A 20,905-nucleotide genomic window follows, 5' to 3' on the forward strand; every position below is an offset into this window, starting at 1 on the left:
TTGATCAATAGAGATGATTGCTTAAACTTAAGCTATAATGCTAAGAACTTCTAGTTTAGAAGTCAACCCCCTGCCCCCAACCCCTAGCCCTCCGGGGCTCAAAAACCCTAAAAATGAACCTAACCTTAATTTTTTCAGAAACCATTTGATTTATAGATTCTTAAACTTAAGCTTTTATGCTCATAAATTAACTTTTAGTTTAGAAGTCTTCCCACCCCTGCCGCCAACCCCTAGCCCTCCTGGGCTTAAAAAAACCCTAAAAATGAACCTAACTTTAATTTTTCCATAAACCATTTGATCAATAGAGATGGTTTTTTATGTGTATAAACTACTTTTTTGTTTGGCAGATATATGGTTATAAACTAAATTTTATTTTAGAAGTCACCCACACCAAAGCGTGGGCTCAAAAACACGCTAAAAAATATATTTTAGCTTAAATTTCCAGTAATTTTTTTAAAACATACTTTCAGAGGAATTACCTAACCTCAGTTTTCTCAGGAACCGCATTATTAAATGTGCAGATATTTTAGACTTCAGCTGTTATGGGAAAAAAATAACTTTTCATTAATGAATTAATAATTAAAGATTTATTTTACTATTTTAGAAGAAGAAGGATGTCAATCAATTTTGTAAGAGTTGGGACTCTATACTTTGTTTGCGGCAGGGGGGTGACTTCTAAACTATAGTTAGTTTATATAAGCATAAAAATATAAGTTTCAGAAATCATCCCTACTGGTCAAATGGTTGCTGAAAAAATTAAGGTTAGGTGCATTTTTAGGGTTTTTTGAGCCCAGGAGGGCTAGGGGTTGGCAGCAGGGGGGTGACTTATAATCAAGGAGTTAGTTTATAACCATAAAAGCTTAAGTTTAAGAAATCATCCCTTTTGGTCAAATGGTTTCTGAGAAAATTAAAGTTAGGTTCATTTTTAGGGTTTTTTGGAGCCCCGAAGGGCTAGGGGTTGGTGGCAGGGGGGTGACTTATAATCTAGGAGTTAGTTTATAACCATAAAAGCTTAAGTTTTAGAAATCATCTCTATTGGTCGAATAGTTTCTGAGGAAATTAAAGTTAGGTTCATTTTTAGGGTTTTTTTGAGCCCCGGAGGACTAGGGGTTGGCGGCAGGGGGGTGACTTATAATCTAGGAGTTAGTCTATAATCAAAAAAGCATAAGTTTAAGAAATCATCCCTATTGGTCAAATGGTTTCTGAGAAAATTAAGGTTAGGTTCATTTTTAGGATTTGTTTGAGCCCCGGAGGGCTAGGGGTTGGCGGCAGGGGGGTGACTTATAATGTAGAAGTTAGTTTATAACCATAAAAGCTTAAGTTTAAGAAATCATCCCTATTGGTCGAATGGTTTGTGAGGAAATTAAGGTCAGGTACATTTTTAGGGTTTTTTGGAGCCCCAGAGAACTAGGGGTTGGTGGCAGGGGGGTGACTTCTAAACTAGGAGTTAGTTTATAACAATAAAAGCTAAAGTTTAAGAAATCATCTCTATAGGTCAAATGGTTCCTGAGAAAATAAAGGTTAGGTTCATTTTTATGGGTTTTTTTGATTCCCGGAGGGCTAGGGGTTAGCGGCAGGGGGGTGACTTCTATACCAAAAGCTAGTTTATAACCATAAAGGCTTAAGTTTAAGAAATCATCTCTATTGGTCGAATGGTTTCTGAGAAAATTAAGGTTAGGTTCATTTTTAGGGTTTTTTTAAGCCCCGGAGGGCTAGGGGTTGGCGGCAGGGGGGTGACTTATTAACCAAAATTTAGTTTATAACCATAAAAGCTTAAGTTTAAGAAATCATCCCTATTGGTCGAATGGATTGTGAGGAAATTAAGGTTAGGTTCATTTTTAGGGTTTTTTGGAGCCCCAGAGGGCTAGGGGTTGGTGGCAGGGGGGTGACTTCTAAACTAGGAGTTAGTTTATAACCATAAAAGCTTAAGTTTAAGAAATCATCTCTATTGGTCGAATGGTTTCTGAGAAAATTAAGGTTAGGTTCATTTTTAGGGGGGTTTTGAGCCCCGGGGGGCTAGGGGGTGGAGGTATGGGGTTGACTTTGAAACCATAAGATGTTCATACCCCTAAAAGCTTAAGTCCAAAAAATTTGCACGGTTCATCAAGTGGTTCCGGAGAAAACCCCCCCCCCAGCATCAAAAAAGCTTCAGTTACGTCCCCCTTTTCCCAAGTTTTAAGATTTTTTGCAGGTTCAGGAGCTGCAAGCCTCCCGGTGGTCTCTGGACAGGTAATCACCAAAATAATTTTTTTTTGAAGAGTAAGACGTCATCTTATGATAACAAAATATGCGTATTTTTAAATGTTATTTACATATTTGAAAAAAATATGCATATTTTGTTTAATAAGTTGTCCCATTCATATCTCTTTAAAAATATTTTTATTTTTACCTGTCCAGAGACCAACTTGAGGCCTGCAGCTCCTGAACTTGGAAAACTGTAGCTCCTGAACCTGGAGGCCCATCCAAAAAATCTTAAAACTTGGGAAAATTCATTATATTAGAATGATTTTCCTTTTAAACCTATCCTCTCAGACCAAAGATAAAGTCTATACTCACAGTTTACGCAAATGTGTCAAAACTTCCCCCCCCCTCTTGATGTACATCACCAAAATGATGTTACATAAATTAAACCTTTCTGTAGATTACAAGTTGAAATGCTTGAACACTCAACTTAATGAACCAACCAATCAAAATTTTAAAAAAGTGTCCGAAGTTGTTGGATGAATAATAAACGTTATTACAAAACGTTGGGGACTAGTGTTAAAAACAGCCCAATGCCCCCTTCGATTCTGGCGTTAGGATTAACTTTTAAACAAAGGTTCTGACAGAGTTTCGGATCCGCATTGGTTGTATGCGGATCCGGATCCTCAAAATTTGGTCAGTGCGGATCCGGATCCGAATCCTACCGGATCCGGTTCCGGATCCTTGGTAATAAAAAAAATCACCAAATTTTTAAAAAATATTTATTCTTTAATTCGAAGTCAAAAATACTTTTAATTTTCAAGTCTGAACCTAAACCTTTAAGATTGGCTCTCATCAAGAGAATGTCTGAGATTTTATATAAATTTAGGTAGATTTTTCCATTTTTTCCGCATTTTTTTTAGTCCAAGGATCCGGATCCGGATCCTTGGACTCAAAAATATGCGGATCTTTGCGGATACGGATCTGGATCCGAAACTCTGGTACAGGCTGATTGGCTAGGTAAAATCCTGATTTTTTGCTTTTCAAGTTTATTTCTATCTTAAATATTAGTGCTAAGAAATCACATTAGCAGCTTTGACCCTAGATTAATATTTTTCACGGGTTTGGAGAGGTGTGGTATCTCATCCCCCAGTAAAAAAGCTGACAACCACCACAGGACCAGTAAAATCATTATCTTAAATTACCAACATAATAGGTTCAGCGGCTAGTAAGATCTTTAGGTAGGAACAAACTACTTTGAAATTAAAAGTTTTACAATCAAATTAAATAAAGTTAGGTATTGTCTTATTAATGAACAAAATGTATTAAGTTGTTTAGTAACTGGAAGATAGAGGATAGAGGCAGAATTCTTTAATTGAGAATGAGAAAGAAAATGAATTTATTATCCATTGTTTAAATATTTTATCTATATGTAATATGTATTGATATCAGAGGCGCAGCCGCTAGACTAAGCTTCAAATGCAAACGATAATGAATGCCTTTTTTATGTACAATATTATGAATTATAGAAAAGATTTGCTTCATATTATATAACCCATAGAAGATATTTATATAATGCAAAACATACATAAATGTAGACAAAACGTATTAAAACAAGTTTTAAATGCATAAGCAAGGATGAAAACATCTATAAAAGCAAAGCAAAAAGAGTGAAACTGTTGTGGTCAAATGATCTAATAGCCTACAAGAAATTATCCCTAAAATATAGTTAATAGTTATTTATTGCATCATATTTTTGAAAGCTTCCCACGGAAATTAAAATTGGCGTTCTCCTATTAGAAATATTTTTTTCAATTTTGAAAATTTTATACCCAAACAATTATCATTATTATTTCAATATTTGTTTAAAATTATCTGCAATTCAATGCTATACATGATTTTTCAGTTCAGAGAATCCAGCGGATATTAGGTAATTAGTTTCGAAGCCATACTGGAAGTAGTATTACTAAGTTACGTAGAGTTCTGCATAAAATTTGCTAAAGTGCAAAAATAATTGATCAATTAAAAGTAGACCTAACTTTTTGACGTCAGTTGAAGTGAAATAAATCATTTCAGCTTGAAATATACCTATCAATAATGCATATCCTAAACGCCATTTGTGTGTTATCATACGAAGAATTTACTTAATTGTTAAAAGTTTGAAACGAATGTTAAGATATTCCTAAGAGTCGCCCCTCCAAAAAAGATCCTTAATACACCTAAGATATAAATTATATATTTTGTGGACAATTATATATGCACAACTAATTCATCCGCGTATATAAAGTAGTTAGAAGCTTGAAGTTTGGGAAACTTTACATAGGTCATGTGAAGGTTTTAGGCTATTTATCAGCTTCTTTGAAGTCCCTAGATGTTAGGCGCGAAGCTGTTACTTTGAAAAAAAAATATACTGAAAGAATTTGAATATTTTATTAAAAATGAGTATAAAAATCTGGAGGACATTAGTCTCAACAAAAAAGCAGAGAAAAGGGCATTTCTTTGCTGTTGTTCATACAATAGAGATAATATTTATTCAAATATAAAAATTCATATTCATATCATAATATCACGGAGGGAGAAATCTTCCGAGAGGCCTTATTTACCGCAATTGTCCCCACCCTAACTTACTTATACATGTATATGTATGTGATGTATTTTGAGGGGGGTGGGGAGGCTTTTATACCGCTATTGTCCGCTCCATCCCAAGCTTAAAAACATTTCTGTAAGTGAAGTATGAGTTTAGTTAAACCTTTACCACCAAGCCTCATTATTATCAAGATATTTTGAAGGGGAAGGATTATTTACCAATATTGTCCTATCCCCCCCCCCCTATATCATATACATTTCTGTAAGTGAAGTATGAGTCTAGTTAAACCTTTCTCGTATTCATTCGAATCGGGTGGATAGGAACCGGTTCTCATCCATACGAAAAAACTATGTTTAGCACCGTATTATAACCAGTTTTCTACGAATATAAAAATGTACAGTCATATGATTAAAACCAGTTTTTTTAGCCTGTGCCTTCGGCATCTCGGGCCTAAAAAAATTGGTTTTAATCTTATAATTGTACATTTTATATCCGCGGAAAGCCATTTATAATACAATGCGAGAAATAACTATTCTACCACCAAGCCTCATTATTATCAAGATATTTTGAAACCCCGCTGAAAATTCAAAACTTCGAGATTTCTTTAAGGAAGGAAAGGAGATATTGGACAGTAAATAACACTAGTGCCCAAACTCGGTGCTTAGAAACTTTGGGTACTTCATTGTATTTTTATTAGTTGGTTCCAAACATTTCAATAAATAATTTTAATCAACAGAAATTGTAAGTTTTCATGGGAATGTATATCAATTTATTGTCCATAGTCTTGTCTTTCAAGATCCCTGGATTCCATTAATAAAGTCATTTAAAAACATTCTAGAATTTCACTAATTTATTTGCATCAAATGCTTTGAAAAGTCATAATGCATACAATTTTGTTAAAAAAGTAGTTTGTTCTTAAAGTAAGCAAGACTTTAAATTATGGGATCTTTAAGTGCCTCCCCACCCCCCTGCTTTACATTACAAAGTTTAAATCTTTATTCCCCAAAAGTATTTGACGCAGAAATTGGTTTGATTTAAGGCATATTTAGTTAAAGAATTATTAGTAGGAATGCTGGCTATTAGTCTTGATTTGATTAAGGAACAACGTTAACTATCTACGTCATATTGAGGTCTGCAAAGTATGCTTACTAAACAGCAAACTTATTTCTTTTATATCTTGGCAAACTTTATATATGATATAATCTTCTTAAAAAGTATAACAAAATCTGCACTGATTATCCTGAGCAATGTCCTTAAAGGACGCCTGCAAGAAATACCACGCTTTAACTGCTGAAAGACTGCCACAAGTAGAACCAATACCCCAAATTTAAAGCCTTCAGCTTTAATAACAAAAAAGTTCTAAGCATTTCAATATAGCATTTTATGTACAATGAAATATTTGAAAGATTTCCAATGCTCATAAAAGAAAAAACAATATTAAATTACGTCACCTAGACCCAAAATTATAACCTTATCTTTGTCAGAAACTTAGATTGTCGGTAACTGATTACATTTTTACAATAAAAACACCACATTTCATAGTCAAGATCTATGAAAAAAATTCGATTTAAAATGCATTTGTTAACGAAAATCATAGCGGAAACAAAGAGGGAAACTAACACAAGCTCAGCTGTGATTGGTTGTAGAGCTGATTCAGCCTTCTGATTGGCTACAGTACACTCGGTACAACGCAAGTTAAACTTAATTTTTTTTTAAGATTTTGACTATAAAAATGGATATTTTTATTGTAAAAATATAATTAGTTACTGGCAATCCAAATTTATGACAAAAATAAGCTTATAATTTTGTTTCTAGGCCACGTAGTTTAATTTCAAAATTTCTAACATTAGCACTGAAATTCTTTCAAAATTTGTATTGTACATAAAATGTCATTTTAAAATGCCTAGAACTGTTTTGTTATAGAAGCTCAAGGCTTCAAATTTGGGGTATTGGGTCTACTTGTGGCAGTCTTTCAGCAGTTAAAGCGTGGTATTTCTTGCAGGCTTCCTTTAATTCACATCGTATCTTATAAAAATACTTCCATGCGCGCAAAATCGCAGTACTGTTACTCTACTTGACAATAGAGGAGTTTGCCTTTTTTTTGTGACATTTCCACCAAAACAAATGAGCGATTATTTTTTTTTTGTAGACAACAAATTTTCGTCTGTGACTGTCGAACAATTAAAGCCATAAAAATTTGTTAGTGCAAAATATTTTATGTTTCATAAAAACATAATTTGTGTCTACATTTTGTAAAGTTTATACTTAGTCTGTAAAGTGTTTTAAAAATAAAGTAAATATTTAAAGTAGCTGTATCAATAGGATGTTTGACTGTCCATCAGTTTTAGAATATGGAGTATTAAGCTAAAGATAGAACTTTGCAAAGGTTGATTCTGCTACCAAGTCAGACGTATGACAGTAACTATAAACATGTATTTACAAAATAAACGTCCAAGTTATGTGAGGTGAGGTATTTACCCCCCCTCAAACTTTGAAACCCATCATTTTCCTCAAATTTTAAAAATACATAAGATAACCCCCCTCAAACCTTTAAAAACCCTCATTTTTCTCCACTTTTACCTTTTGCTTGGGTCCTTGATTTACAGCTGTATACAGAGTTAGTACTTCTTGATAAAAATTTAGCTATCAAAGATTTATTGTCCGTGATTTATACAAAGATTTGGAGACTTCAGTGAATTTTGATTGGTTTTAGTAAGTTGAGTGTTCAAACGTTTCAACCACTAATATTAATCTACAGAATGGGTAATTTTGTGTGTAATCATTGGAGATTACATCGATTTATCAACCATTGTCTTATCTTATCGATCTACTCGGTAAAATTGTCTTGTTTGCCATTTATAAAAATGACTGTAATTCTACGTACAATTTGTACTTACTTTTCATATGTTTTCCCATCATAGCAACAAATAATATTATTTTGTAAATTGTTTTATGAAATATTTCTATTGAAGAATAACCAAATATCTAAAGGAATAAGACAATTGATGTAAATCCCCAATGATGATCACAAAATTACCCCTTTTGTAAATCAAAATTCACTAAAGTTCCAAAGTTGTTATGCCAACAAGAACACAGTTTTACTATTTTTTACTAATTTTAAAAACAAATATAGCAAATACCGATTATAATTACAGTATAAAATCTACTCTTTAATTAATTACTAGCGGCTACGCCCCTAGAGGCCTCTAGGGGCACTTGAGGAGGAGAGAGTCGAATTTAATAAGTCAATTTCTTATTTTAAATTTTTAAAAGAAAAAGTAAAAAAAAAATTTTTTTTGGGGGGGGATTTTTCATTTTTTATGGGTTGGGGGTGTCGCACCCCCCAAGAAAATAGTTATAAACCTTCCCGGGACCTATGAGAAGCTACCCTGTTAAGGAGAACCCGATCGGTTCAGCGGTTAGCGAGATCCTTCGGTACAAACATACAAACACACAGACACACAAACATCCTGTTACTTTATTATAAGGATTGTATGTCCTTACGTCCTGCATGGAATAACATCCAAAACAATCCCATTTATACAAATACAAATATTAACCGTACCAATTTTGTTTGTATTACAGTTTACTGTTATTTATCTAATTAAACTGTATTTATCTATTTACTATTATATAAAGGATAACAACATCCAAGTACCAAAGTGGAAAGAGCGGGGGGAGAGAGAGAGAGAGAGAGAGAAAAAAATTTTACAAAGTAGAAAATCACGAAACCTATATATTCATGTGTTTAGCATTACCGACATACCGCAGGACCAAGTTTGTGCTGTTTCAGCAGTCTATCTTAAATATGTAGCTGCAGATTGGTGGATGGACAGATATGAATTATACAGTAACTTCGCTAATAAAACTAGACTTACCAGTTTTGAATAAACATTAATTTCAATAATTTCCATCAATAAATCATATTTAGGGGAAAGGAAATATATCAATTTATAGTTTGCATGATATATTTCTACTAGAGCGCTGCGATTCTACAAGTAGGACACGGTTGTACATCCCTACATAAGTTTAGGACTATATAATATAACTTTATACTGACGTTTTAATATCAATTTATACTGACGTTTTAATATCAATTTATGGGTTGCATGATATATTTCTACCAAAGCGCTGCAATTCTACAAGTAGAACACGGTTGTATGTCCCTACATAAGTTTAGGACTATATAATATGTATAACTTTATACTGACGTTTTCATAACAAAAACTTCCTAAATTTAACTTCATTGTTAGTATACCTATTATTGAGAATGTTGTTTCTTGTTATTACTGCGCTACTTATCAACAACAAAAATACATTTAGACCTAAATAAAGTGTTTAATTTAATGATTCTTCTTTACCGCATAATCTTTTTTATCAAACCTCAATATTTTTACATTTAAAAAAATGTACTTTCTTTTAATAATTTGTGTAGTGTCTAACCTCTAATCAAATATCCTCCAATGAATAGTTCAAATAATAATTTTTTTAACATAAAAAATCACGAAATCTTTTTATTTTCAGTTTTAATACATTAATAAGTAAGGGTTTACACTAATATGCAGAGAAGTAATACATTTTATCTTAGAAGATTACTCTTTTTTTCTACAAGTGGCCTTGACTCCTGGTATGGTTTTGGGCTATTTAATTTTAAGTTTTAGTATTGAAATTGTTTAGGCGATTTTTCTCTCCCTTACCCCTTTTGTGCAGAGCTCCTAGATGCTAGGGGCACAGCTTCAAGTTGCTTAATATGTTTTAAGAAAGAATAGTTATTTCTTTCATCGTATTATAAACGGCTTTCCGCGGATATAGGATGTACAATTATAATATTAAAACCAGTTTTTTTAGACCCGAGGTGCCGAAGGCACGGGCTAAAAAACTTGGTTTTAATCTTATGATTGTACATTTTTATATTCGTAGAAATCTGGATATAATACGATGGATGAGAACCGGTTCCTATTCACCGGATTCGAATTAATACGAGAAAAAGTTATATGAAAAATCTTGTCAAATACTTTAAATGTTACATTTTTATTGTGCTATCTATTTTATCAGAATTAACCAAAAGAATCCTCAAAATTGAGAGCAAAATTCTTTGAATATAAATATTTTTATACAAGTAGGTATATATACTACACACGAGTTAGTACTAAGCCATGGATCTAAAGGTATAAGACAATGAACAATAAATTGATGTACATCCCTAATGAAGATTCACATAATTACCTCTTCTTTAATTGTATAATACAATTTGTGCTTGAAACGTTTAAGAGCCAACCAATCAAAATTTAATAATGACCCCAACGTTGTAAGGCCAACGAATAAGAAAACGTTATTATTGGGGACTAGTGTAATTTACAGTCAAATGTCCCCTCCCTCCTTGGTTAGTAACAAATAAAATATAAATAAACTAGTGGCTTCGCCCCTATCCTCTAGGGGCTTTGCCCCAAGAGGTTTGATCAAACCAATTTTTCGTATTTTAGATTTAAAATAAAAAAAATAAAAAATTTTGTTTGGGGGGGGGGGATTTTTTTTTTTTTGGGGGGGGGGGTAGTCGACCCCACTATTTTAATTTTAGTTTTAAAAAGAAATTTTTTTTTTTTGGGGGGGGGGGTATTTTTCATTTTTTGGAGGGTTAGGGGTGTCCCACCCCCCCAAGAAAATAGTTATAAACCTTCCCGGGAACTATGAAAAGCTACCCTGTAAAGGAGAACCCGATCGGTTCAGCGGTTAGCGAGATCCTTCGCTACAAACAAACAGACAAACACACAAACACACACACACACAAACACACAAACAGACAGACATCGTTCTACTTTGTATTATAGATATTTAGAAAATGTAAACTGTATGTTTATCCAATACAGGCAATCCTTATAATAAAGTAACAGGATGTTTGTTTGTCTTTGTGTCTGTTTGTTCCGAAGGATCTCGCTAACCGCTGAACCGATATGGTTCTTCTTTACAGAGTAGCTTCTTATAGGTCCTGGGACGGTTTATAGCTATTTTGGGGGAGGTTATCACGACCCTACTAAGAGAAACCGCCAAAAAAATTTAAAATTTAGTACTTAGGTAGTAGAAAAAAAATATTTTTGGTAAGCAGCTGATTTTATTATAGATTGCCAAAAACAATTTTACTTGTCAATAGAGGCCTCTAGGGGCGTATATAAAGCAGTAAGCTTTTTTTGTATGTTGCGAAAGATCTCGCTAACCGCTAAACCAATATGGTTCTTCTTACAGGGTAGCTTCTTAGAAGTCATGGGAAGGTTTAGAACTATTTTGTTGGGGGGTAAGTATTACCTAATAATCCAATTTTAATAAACTTTTAATTTTGAAGTAGCTTATATTTAATTCTATTCAAAAAAATTCTCTGCGTATTTTAACACTAGACCCGTTTAAATAAATAATGAGTAAGAGCAAATGATGTTTATTTCGTCTACAGAGGTCATAGACTAAATAGTTATAGAATGGGTTTATATATTATACTTTTTTACAGGGATAAGACAATAACAGTTCATTGGATGTACCAATGATAATACAATGATTTATACCAAAATTACTAGTTGAAAAGTTTGGATATTAGCAGCGAAAAGGGTTTATGATTCGACCCACTTTCCTTTTTTTACCCAATTTTTACCCACTTCCCTTTAAGTTACACAAAAACAAGTTTTACTTCCAACTTAACTCCATCAAAATATATAATTTTCGGCAATTTCAAATGGAATTAATTGGCTGAATAAGCAGTCCCTGGATACTAGTAGCTATACTAGGAACCAACTTGTCAACATTCAATATAAGTATTTGTGCTAACGAATAAGAAAACGTGGTTGTAAAACTTTGGGTACCAGTGTAATTTTTAGGCCAATGTCCCCTTCCCCCGCGACAAGTACTTTCTTGATTTTTTTATTTATAAAGTTCAAGAGTTGGTATGTAAATAATTTACAAAATAAATAAATAATTAGGTCTCTATTTCAAAAGAAAAGCTAATTCAAAATAGTTATTATTTATTGAAGCAAAGATTTTTTTATTTAAGCCGTGGAAAACTACCTTTAGCTTTATTTTGCGCAAAACAACAACTTTCATTAACCCCCCCCCCTTATGTATTATTTTACTATTCTAATATAAAAAGTAGTAAGATTTTATGTCTGAAATAAAAGATCTCGCTAACCGCTTAACCGATAAGGTTCTCCTTTACATTGAAGATTATCATGGGTCCAGTGAAGGTTTTTAACTATTTCGGAGCAGGGTATCTTCGCCCTCCCAATAAAAAATTACCCTCCAAAAAAATATTTTTATTCTTTTCCTTTTTAAAACTCAAATTGAAAACGGAGGGGGGGGGGTCGACTTTTCCACCATCTACCTTAAGTGCCCCGAAAGGTTTTTGGGGGTGTTGTCGCTAGTTATTACCTATGTCATGACAGAAAAACAATATCTAAAGGTCAATTTTAAAAGTTTAAAAATGTTTTTTTTTTATACTTATCCCTTTTTCTGAACATATAACCTCATTAAATAAATATTTGATAAAGTTTATCAAGAAAGTTTAAATACTTTTTTGAAATTAATACTATTTTAAAAATGATTTAAAATGTTTTTTTTTTTATATTTATATCCATTTTGATAAGCTTTTTCTATTTCAAAATGTAAATATTACGTACTAAAATTAGGAAGAAATTATTTGTGTTGCATATTCAATTCATGTTATTAAAATATAGAGTAGAAGCTCATCAATCATGGATATAAAATACGTGGATATTGTGTGAGATTCTCGCATACCCTGATACCCTGTTTCTCCATTCTTGCTAATAAAAAAAATCCCCCCAATTATGACTTTGCCCCATCTCCTCAACTGACTGTATGGATTAACACATTGATCAATAATGAGGACTAAATTAGCAACCTAAATTCCCCAGTCACAATGACCACGTATTTTATACCCATTTCTTCAATTAACCAACGAACACTCTTACCTTCTCCAATCTCTGGGGGGGATAAAATCTGCCCCGCCGTAACCCCTCGATGGCGGGGGGCCATTGCCCCATCTCTCTCCTTGTCCCTCATCATTCATCCCTCCTCCTCCGCCATAGTAGGGGTGACCGTCACCCTCCCCAGGCCCTCCGCCGCTGGTCATATCAAGGGGTCGGGAGGGAAGGTCCTCTGGCCCGCGTGGAGAGTGGTTCATACCTGAAATACAATCAAGAATAGATTTATTATAGATAAAATCACGAAACCTTTCATCACTAAACTTTTCTTACCTGCTCATTTATATATAGGAATGAGGTATAACCAACAAGCGAAATATATCTATAATATTATTTGGGGGGCAGATGTAAAGTCGTCAATTCTACTATGTGTTGACCCCCCCCCCCCCCCAAACAACAGCTGAAAATTACGTAGGTAATTTCGTGATTTTTTTTCTCAAATTTATTACGTTGTTTCGGTATAAGCTTATTAAATATATATACTTTTAATAGGAAGGTATAATCAGATGAATAGGATGATTTAAACATTCAAAAATTTGTTGTCAAAAAAGTAAAAAAAAGCTTTGTTTTGAATGGACGTACGGACTTTTTGGTAACGATTATAGAGTTGCTGCGCTTTCTAAGTCGTACCTAACTGTTATAGGAATCAGCATGCAAAGTTTGAAATCGATAGGACAATTCTAACCTGTTCAAATTAACGAAAAGAGCTAACTGTAACGGATGGACGTACGGACGGACGGACGCGACCCTTATTATAGAAAAAGATCAACAAAAAAATTTCTTTCGTCTAAAGTATGAAAATTGTCTTTAGACTTATCCTAGACCTGATGCTTCATTTTTTGCCTCAACATAAGCTCTGTAAATGGATATAAAATACGTGGATATTGTGAAAGAATATCTTATACCCTGATAAAATGTTTTTGATACCCCATCCCCACATCTGCCAAGAAGGAACGTATTGAACTATGTTAGCAACCTAAATTGACGACAAAAATTCCCATGTCACAATATCCACATGTTTGTTTACATTTCTGTGTAAGAGCTTACTGTCAAAAATTGTCAACAACCCATTAATCAACAAAAACAACAAAAAGCTAAGGACGAAAATTATCAAATGGACATGACAGGGTGAAATATAAAGCAGACGTTCAGTTGTCATAGGTAGTGAAGAAAACAAACAGAATATGCAAATACTAACAAAAAAAATCACGAAACCTTTTAAAATAAGACATACCTATGTCTTTTGAATCATGACCGACAGACAGACGGACAAAAACAACATATAGACTTGATTCGCATAAAGGAATCTTTACTGAAAATTATTGCTGTCTTTCTTCAATAGCAGCCGAGAAAATCATGGATGTTTTATGCTTAATTATGCTCTATACATATGGTAATGTTGCTTAGAAGTTTCAGTTGTCTATCTTATACAGAAGCCGAGAAAATCAATTGTAAATAATTGTCACAGACTGACGGACAAAGTGAATTAAAGGCTAGCTTCGCTAATAATACATAAATATGTTTTATAAGATATCTAAAAAATATTTTGCTAGGTACCTAATTAAAAAATTGGCAAACTTTCAAGACCTCGACAGACAGATATATCATCGTTATTTATGAGAAAAACTTAACCCTGACTAAGCCAAAAATAGAAAACAATAACTAAAAAAAACAGGGATCTAAAGGGATAAGTTAATTTACGATAAATTATGTTAAACAAAATTACCCCTTATGTAGCTAAAAACTATTGGTTAAAAAGTTTTGACACTGCTTTTGGAAGTAACCATCCTACCAAATCTAATAGAAGTTTTTGAGCCTAATAATAAGATGGTTATAAAACTTTGGGTAGCAGTGTAATTTCCAGTAAAATGTCTCCTCCCTCCCGAGCTTAAACAAAAATATGCCTTATGATTATAGGAATCTACACATAAAAAAAACAAAAGGAAAGTTATTTAAAAGGACAACGTACAAACAAACATATCCTAATTATAGAAAAGTCAATTCACATTTCAAACCCTTTTTACAATTTTAACATTCTAAAAAACGAAATTCTGTTAAGGCAATTTATCATTCTGTTTTTGTACCAATCATTATCTCATTCCATTTTTGTATATGGTTAAATACATACACACAAACTTATATTTCTGAAAGTAGCGCACCTACTATAAAATTCTGCTTCCTTTTTCACATATAAATCAGGAAAAAGTACATAGCAAAAAAATCCTTTAAATCTGTGTATTTTAGGGAAATAAGCAGGTTTTAAGCTAGGTATTTATCAACGTTTCCTTAAAAGATATGAGCTATGACCAAAAAATAAAATATTTGGGTATTGTCCCTTTCGTGGCCACGCACCTTAAAGGCCAGGGCGATTCTTCGTATTTTTCACAGTAGCTTTTCTCCTATTTCTAGTACCTGCGGGGGGCTCTAAACCTGCGGGGTCAATTGCCTAACCCTGTGGGGCAATCACCTAACCTAACCTAAAATAACCTATAAAAAGCCATTTTAAAAATACGACGAATCGCCCCTTAAGGGGCGTTGCCACGAAAGGGACTATTCCCAAATATTAATCTATAAATTAGAGGGGAAAACTCTAAAAATAAAATTTCTTTTTTTAATATAATGAAAATAACTTAATATCATGTGTTGAAATATGGAGCTTGCCAAAAAAAGGTCTGCAAAAATAAATGAAGGGCCTTGGTGAGAATACAGCTAGACAAAAAATCAGGAATTTTAAGGAAACGTTGTTTTCAATTAAATCAAAACGAAGCAATTCTACAATTAGGGTAGGTCAGGTCGTGTGAACGTCCATAACTGATAGCACTTATCGTTAATTTAGGAATGTTATAATTGTGTCATCAATTTTAAACTTGGCATGATGATTCCTATAACAGTTCAGTAAGCATAGCTACTCTATAATCCTTACAAGATAGTCCGCTTAATTAATGCTCAATAGTATTTCTTACCTTTAATTGATAATATTATTATTAGCCAACATTCGACCATTTGAATGAAAACGCGTGAACAACAATCCAAAAATCCTCGAAAGAAAAAAAACCCCAGCTGTGTGTTACAATGAATCAATTTCTAGACACCGTGAAGACATATTGTCTATAAAAAAAGCTTCTAACGGGAAAAACTTCTTTTTTTCACCTTAGTTTGGCAGTTAGACGACTGTAAAAGTGCATTAATAGCAGATAGGATTTTAAACTCATTTTTATACTACTTTTTTAAATTAATACTCGCGGTTTTTTTCACTTAAAGAAATATCCATTTTGAAGCTATTTGGAATATATTATTCACATATTCATTTTGTTATTCCTAAGATGATTAGATATGTTCAACAGCAAATCAACTCAAAGCTCAGTTTTTTAAGAGACGAGACAAAAAAATCCTAATATAAATACAATATACCTAGGTAGTACAAATCATATATGATTTTCACATAACCCAAATTTATAGTAAAGTTAAGTGAGCAGAATTTTTTCTACGAATAGGTATTTTCTTTTCTTCTTAGACGACTAAAATTTTGCAAATTGGCGGATTTTTTGCAAATGTATTTATATAATGATAAATACACTTGGTAATTTCAGAGGGCTTTGACCTTTGTAGAAAATAGAAATAAATAAAACAAATCAATTAATTTTTGCTACTCAAAGACAATATAATACTAAAATATTTTTTTTACATATAGTGATTAATAAAATTTAGAAAAATCATTAACGAGAAAAATAACTTTAAGTAACAGCTTTTTATAACTGATGGGAGAAAATTAGTTATATTTCTTCGGATACAATTTAACAAGTTTAACTTATAGAAATGGAGTCACTCAAAAAGCAGGATCTTAAGGAATTAGACAATACATGATTAATTGATATACATAATACAATACATCCCAAATGATGATAAACAAAATTTTAAATTACCCCTTCTTTTTTTACATAATATTTGGTTCTATTAGATGTCCGGAATAAGGTTTAGCCAACAAGCGAAATAAATTTAAAATAATGTTTGGGGGTCAGATAAAAAGATCATTATTACTACAAAGTTTTTTCCCCCATTGAATACCTTAATGAATGTTTCATGCGGATTGATTTGTTGTTGGAAACAGCTGATTGGATGCACAAAAACTATCCTATTTTGTTAAGTAATCTTTTTGCACTATGCTGTCTAGTAGACTGAAACCTTCCAAAAGACAAGGTTATATAATAAGAAGTTTATTTTCCTTTCTCAAATAGGTAAAAAAATATCTATCTTTAATACTTTATACCTCACTTTTATAGTTTTACGGGTATTTCGACAATTTTACTACCTATTAAGAAAGTAGAAAGGATTTTTTTGTCCGATTAGAAATGGCTAACCATATAAATTAATCTACCATATGATTTGTTTGTTTGTTGTAGCCATGATTCTCTGAAGTTAGGACTCAGATGCACACGGAGACTGGAAGTGAGAATCCTTTGGCCAATCATAGATTAGTAAGCTTCGCGCACAGCTGATTGTATTCTATGTTACATTACAAGCTGACCCGCAATTCTCGTGGAAGCTACTCAATTATTACATCACCCTGGCCTAGAGTTTTGGCAGGTGTTCCATATTAAGCCACCCTAATTAATGGCACTCTCATACGAGGAGCATGGATTAGGGAAAGCATGGTTAGAGCTGCTTGATTTATAGAATCCTAACTTCCTACGAATCTCCCCCCTTACAACCCTAGGGCATCTTAGGGAAGGTTGCGTGATCATATTCTGACAAATTGCGACAGCATTTGTCAACCAAGTGCAAAGTCTATGTGGGGACTTGAACTCGGTTTCTCCCAACCACAGCGTAGTGCGCTAACCACTACACTATGGGACACCATATGATCACCAATTTACAAGTAATGGATTAAGAATACTTGGTAAAATGTTTCTCCAAGCTGGCTCATATAATCACCTCAGCTCCCCTGACCATGAAGGAACGTTTTGACCAGCAATTAAATCCCACAAAATCCTCGTATTCTATATCCATTCTACCATTCAACCCATCCATCTATCTATCTTGCTACCTTTTATTCGTCCAGGTATCTTACCTGGTGACATTTGCTGTGCCATCATGTGTTGCTGTGCTGCCATCTGGCGCTGTTGGGCAAACTTTAATCAAAGTTATACTAAGATCTTTAGGTTGTCAAAATATTGGCTTAAATTGTTGGAATCACCGGATGAAAGAGGTTTTTTTTGTCTGAAGCTTAAGATAACAATAACTACTAAACTGATTGACAAAATTTACAACAGGTTTTGTACAAATAGTGAAGACACATAGGTACTTACAATTTATTGATGCCATATACCAATCTTGTCTATAATAACTACAAAGAAAAGCGATGCCTATCAGACTGTCCGTTTATATTTCCGTCTGAAGCTTAAAATCTCGGTAACTGTATAACCTAACACTCTTCAAAGGTCCTGTGGTGGTTTTAAGCTATATTCTTAGGGGGTGGGTGGTGTTAAAATATTTGAGTATAAACTTTCCTGGTCTTGTGCAACCATTTGTTCTTGTTGTTGGTGATACATGTCTACATGAAAACAAGCAATCAATCAATTCCGCGAAAGCTTGAATTACTGCACGATTAAGAACTAAAGCTGCATGCAATAGTAACAAAGATGAAAACATTTATAAGAGAGATAATATGGAAAAACTCGCATCACCATTAGAATATAAATCTATTTCTTTAGAAGCATGACCGACAGACAGATATAACCAGCGTTTCGGAGCCGTTAAATTTTGATGCGGATCCGGCTCCGGCTCCTACCTTAAAATTAATATATAAATTTTTGTTCATCATTGAATTTGATAAAATAAAATAAATAATATAAAATATTTTGCTTTTATTTGATTAAAGCAATATAAAAGTAGAAGAATGTGTGTCTATTTGTTAATTAACAATAGTTTATCAGTTTATTATATAGAAATAGACCGTTGCCAAATTATAATATTACTTTAAAAAATCATTTTTAGCTAATCTGGAGCCAGAGCCGTTTTTAACGAAAAATACGGCTCCGGCTCCACCAAAAATATTGCTGCTCCCGGCTCCGGAACGCTGGATATAACAATGTATGGACTTTATGCGTTTATGTCATAGGAAACTTCACTGATTATTTCAGCTGTTTATCTTCAATAACAGCCGATAGAGTCACATTTCATAGCGTTACGGACTGATTAACTGACAAAGCAAATCATAGAATAGCTAGGTAAGCTACTAAAAAATTTTAGATAAGAGAGATTAAGGATTGTTTTGTATCTTTGTTAATAAATTATTCTTCTTAAAATCTAAAAAGCCAAACAAATAAATCCTAATCCAATCTTATAGTAAAGGTGGTATGTGCAGAAGCAACGATTTTAGCGACAAAAAATACGTGGTATTGATTGCACACCTAGAAAATCATCTACGGACATAGATGTCACTATATATATAGGTACCTATTTATCTTTACACTGGATATCTCTTTTCACTGGTTAAGTATCTAAAATTTAGATATCTTTAACTTTATTGTATAAATGAAATCACTTAAATTGATAGGATACTTATAGAGCTATTTTAATATAATTCTAAGTATCTTATTATGAAAAAGGTAATTAAGTTTTAATTACATTTTTTATTCTTTTTACATCATCAGGTTTTTTTATCACTATACTAGTTTTCACAGGCTGCCATTTTTTATTAATGAAAATTTTGTTGTAGATTTATCTGAAAATAAATAAATTAAATTATTTCTATTTTTAATTTCCAGCTTATTTAATAAAATTACAAGATTATGCAGTTTTGTTTACCAGGGCTAATAAAGCTAGTTTTAATTTTATGATTTTTATTTTGATTTTTGAGAAAAAGTGTCTGTCATACGATTCTATACATGATTTTTCAGTATGACTTAGAACTGGTTCTAATCCAGCGGATATTAATAGGTTCCAATTAAAATAAAGTAGTTGTAAGTGTATAGGTTTCGTAGTTTCCAAAATATTAATGTGCAAACTTTTACTGATAATTAAATTTTAAAAAGGGGTAATTTTAATTATCATCATTGAGGATCTACATAAATTAATCATCCATGGTCTTAACCCCTAATATCCCCGAATAAACACAAATATTTGAATTTGAAATTGATTGAATTTGCTTCAAATCTTTCCGCCGTCACCTACCTAATTCATCAATTTGCCGCTAAAAAGTGTGGATGTACAAAAAGTGCAAATACAATTTTCACCGCTTGAAACAAGGACGACAATATTCGTAGAAAGTTCAGTTAGTATGAGAATATTAAATTGTAATATCGTTAGGAACAAGAAGGTTACTTTATTAAGAATAATACAATTGAAAGTCATTGGTCTTGACAAATAAAGTTAAGTTGACAAAATTTGACAATCTTTGTATAAAAGTAACAGGATTTCTATGTGTCTCTTTGTACCTAAGGATCTCGCTAACCACTGGACCGATATGGTTCTTTTTTATAATGTAGCTTTTCATTGGTCCTGGAAAGGTTAAAACTATTGAGTGGGGGGGGGGGGGAGGGGTACCATTACAGCTACCAAAAGAAGTCGCCACTAAAAAAATGACCTCCAAACCAATTATTTTTAATTTTTTCTCTAAGAAACTCGAATCAAAGTGGGGAACCCCTAGGGGCCTCTAGAGGCTTATTCGCTGGTCCAACATAAAAAATTGACGGACTACGAGGAAAACTAGTAGGTAGCTGCGCTACTTTAAAATTAGGAAACTGAACGAATTCTGAACGGACACACTTTGATCCGTAATTTTACCAATGTGACACGATTTCTTTTTAAAAGCGAAGCTTTTCTATAATTAGGGTCGGTCCGTCCGTCCGTCCGTCCGTACGTCCGTCCGTCCGTCCGTCCGTCCGAGATAGATAGCTTTTATTCGTTAATTTAGGCATGTTAGAATTGTCCTATCGATTTCAAACTTTGCATGGTCATTCCTGTAGTAATTAGGTACGATTTAGAAAGCGTAGCAACTCTATAATCATTACCAGAAAGTCCGTACGTCCATTTTAAACATGTCGATTTTTTTCCTTTTTTAACAACAAGTTTTCATGTGATCCAATCATCCGATTGATATGATTTTTGGTACATTAATTCCTGGGACAATAAAGTATAATGTTATAAGCGAAGCAAC

General features: G+C 33.0%; 1 protein-coding gene across 2 annotated transcripts in view; it reads right to left on the bottom strand.

Annotated features, from left to right (window-relative positions):
• Positions 1-19,473, bottom strand: part of LOC145304138 (uncharacterized) — a 115,483-nt gene extending 96,010 nt beyond the window's left edge. For both annotated transcript variants that reach the window (XM_080145900.1, XM_080145899.1), the window contains exons 1-4: positions 19,158-19,473; positions 18,255-18,298; positions 17,816-17,876; positions 12,736-12,949 (exon numbers count right to left, since the gene is read on the bottom strand). In XM_080145900.1, the coding sequence (XP_080002026.1) occupies positions 12,736-12,949; positions 17,816-17,876; positions 18,255-18,298; positions 19,158-19,179 (341 nt within the window). In that variant the 5' untranslated portion in view covers positions 19,180-19,473. The remainder of the gene's footprint in view (positions 1-12,735; positions 12,950-17,815; positions 17,877-18,254; positions 18,299-19,157) is intronic.
• Between the last annotated feature and the right edge of the window lie 1,432 nt (positions 19,474-20,905).

The sequence above is a fragment of the Acartia tonsa genome, chromosome 13 (assembly GCF_053477335.1).
Source record: "Acartia tonsa isolate MP-2025a chromosome 13, ASM5347733v1, whole genome shotgun sequence".
Taxonomy (NCBI): domain Eukaryota; kingdom Metazoa; phylum Arthropoda; class Copepoda; order Calanoida; family Acartiidae; genus Acartia; species Acartia tonsa.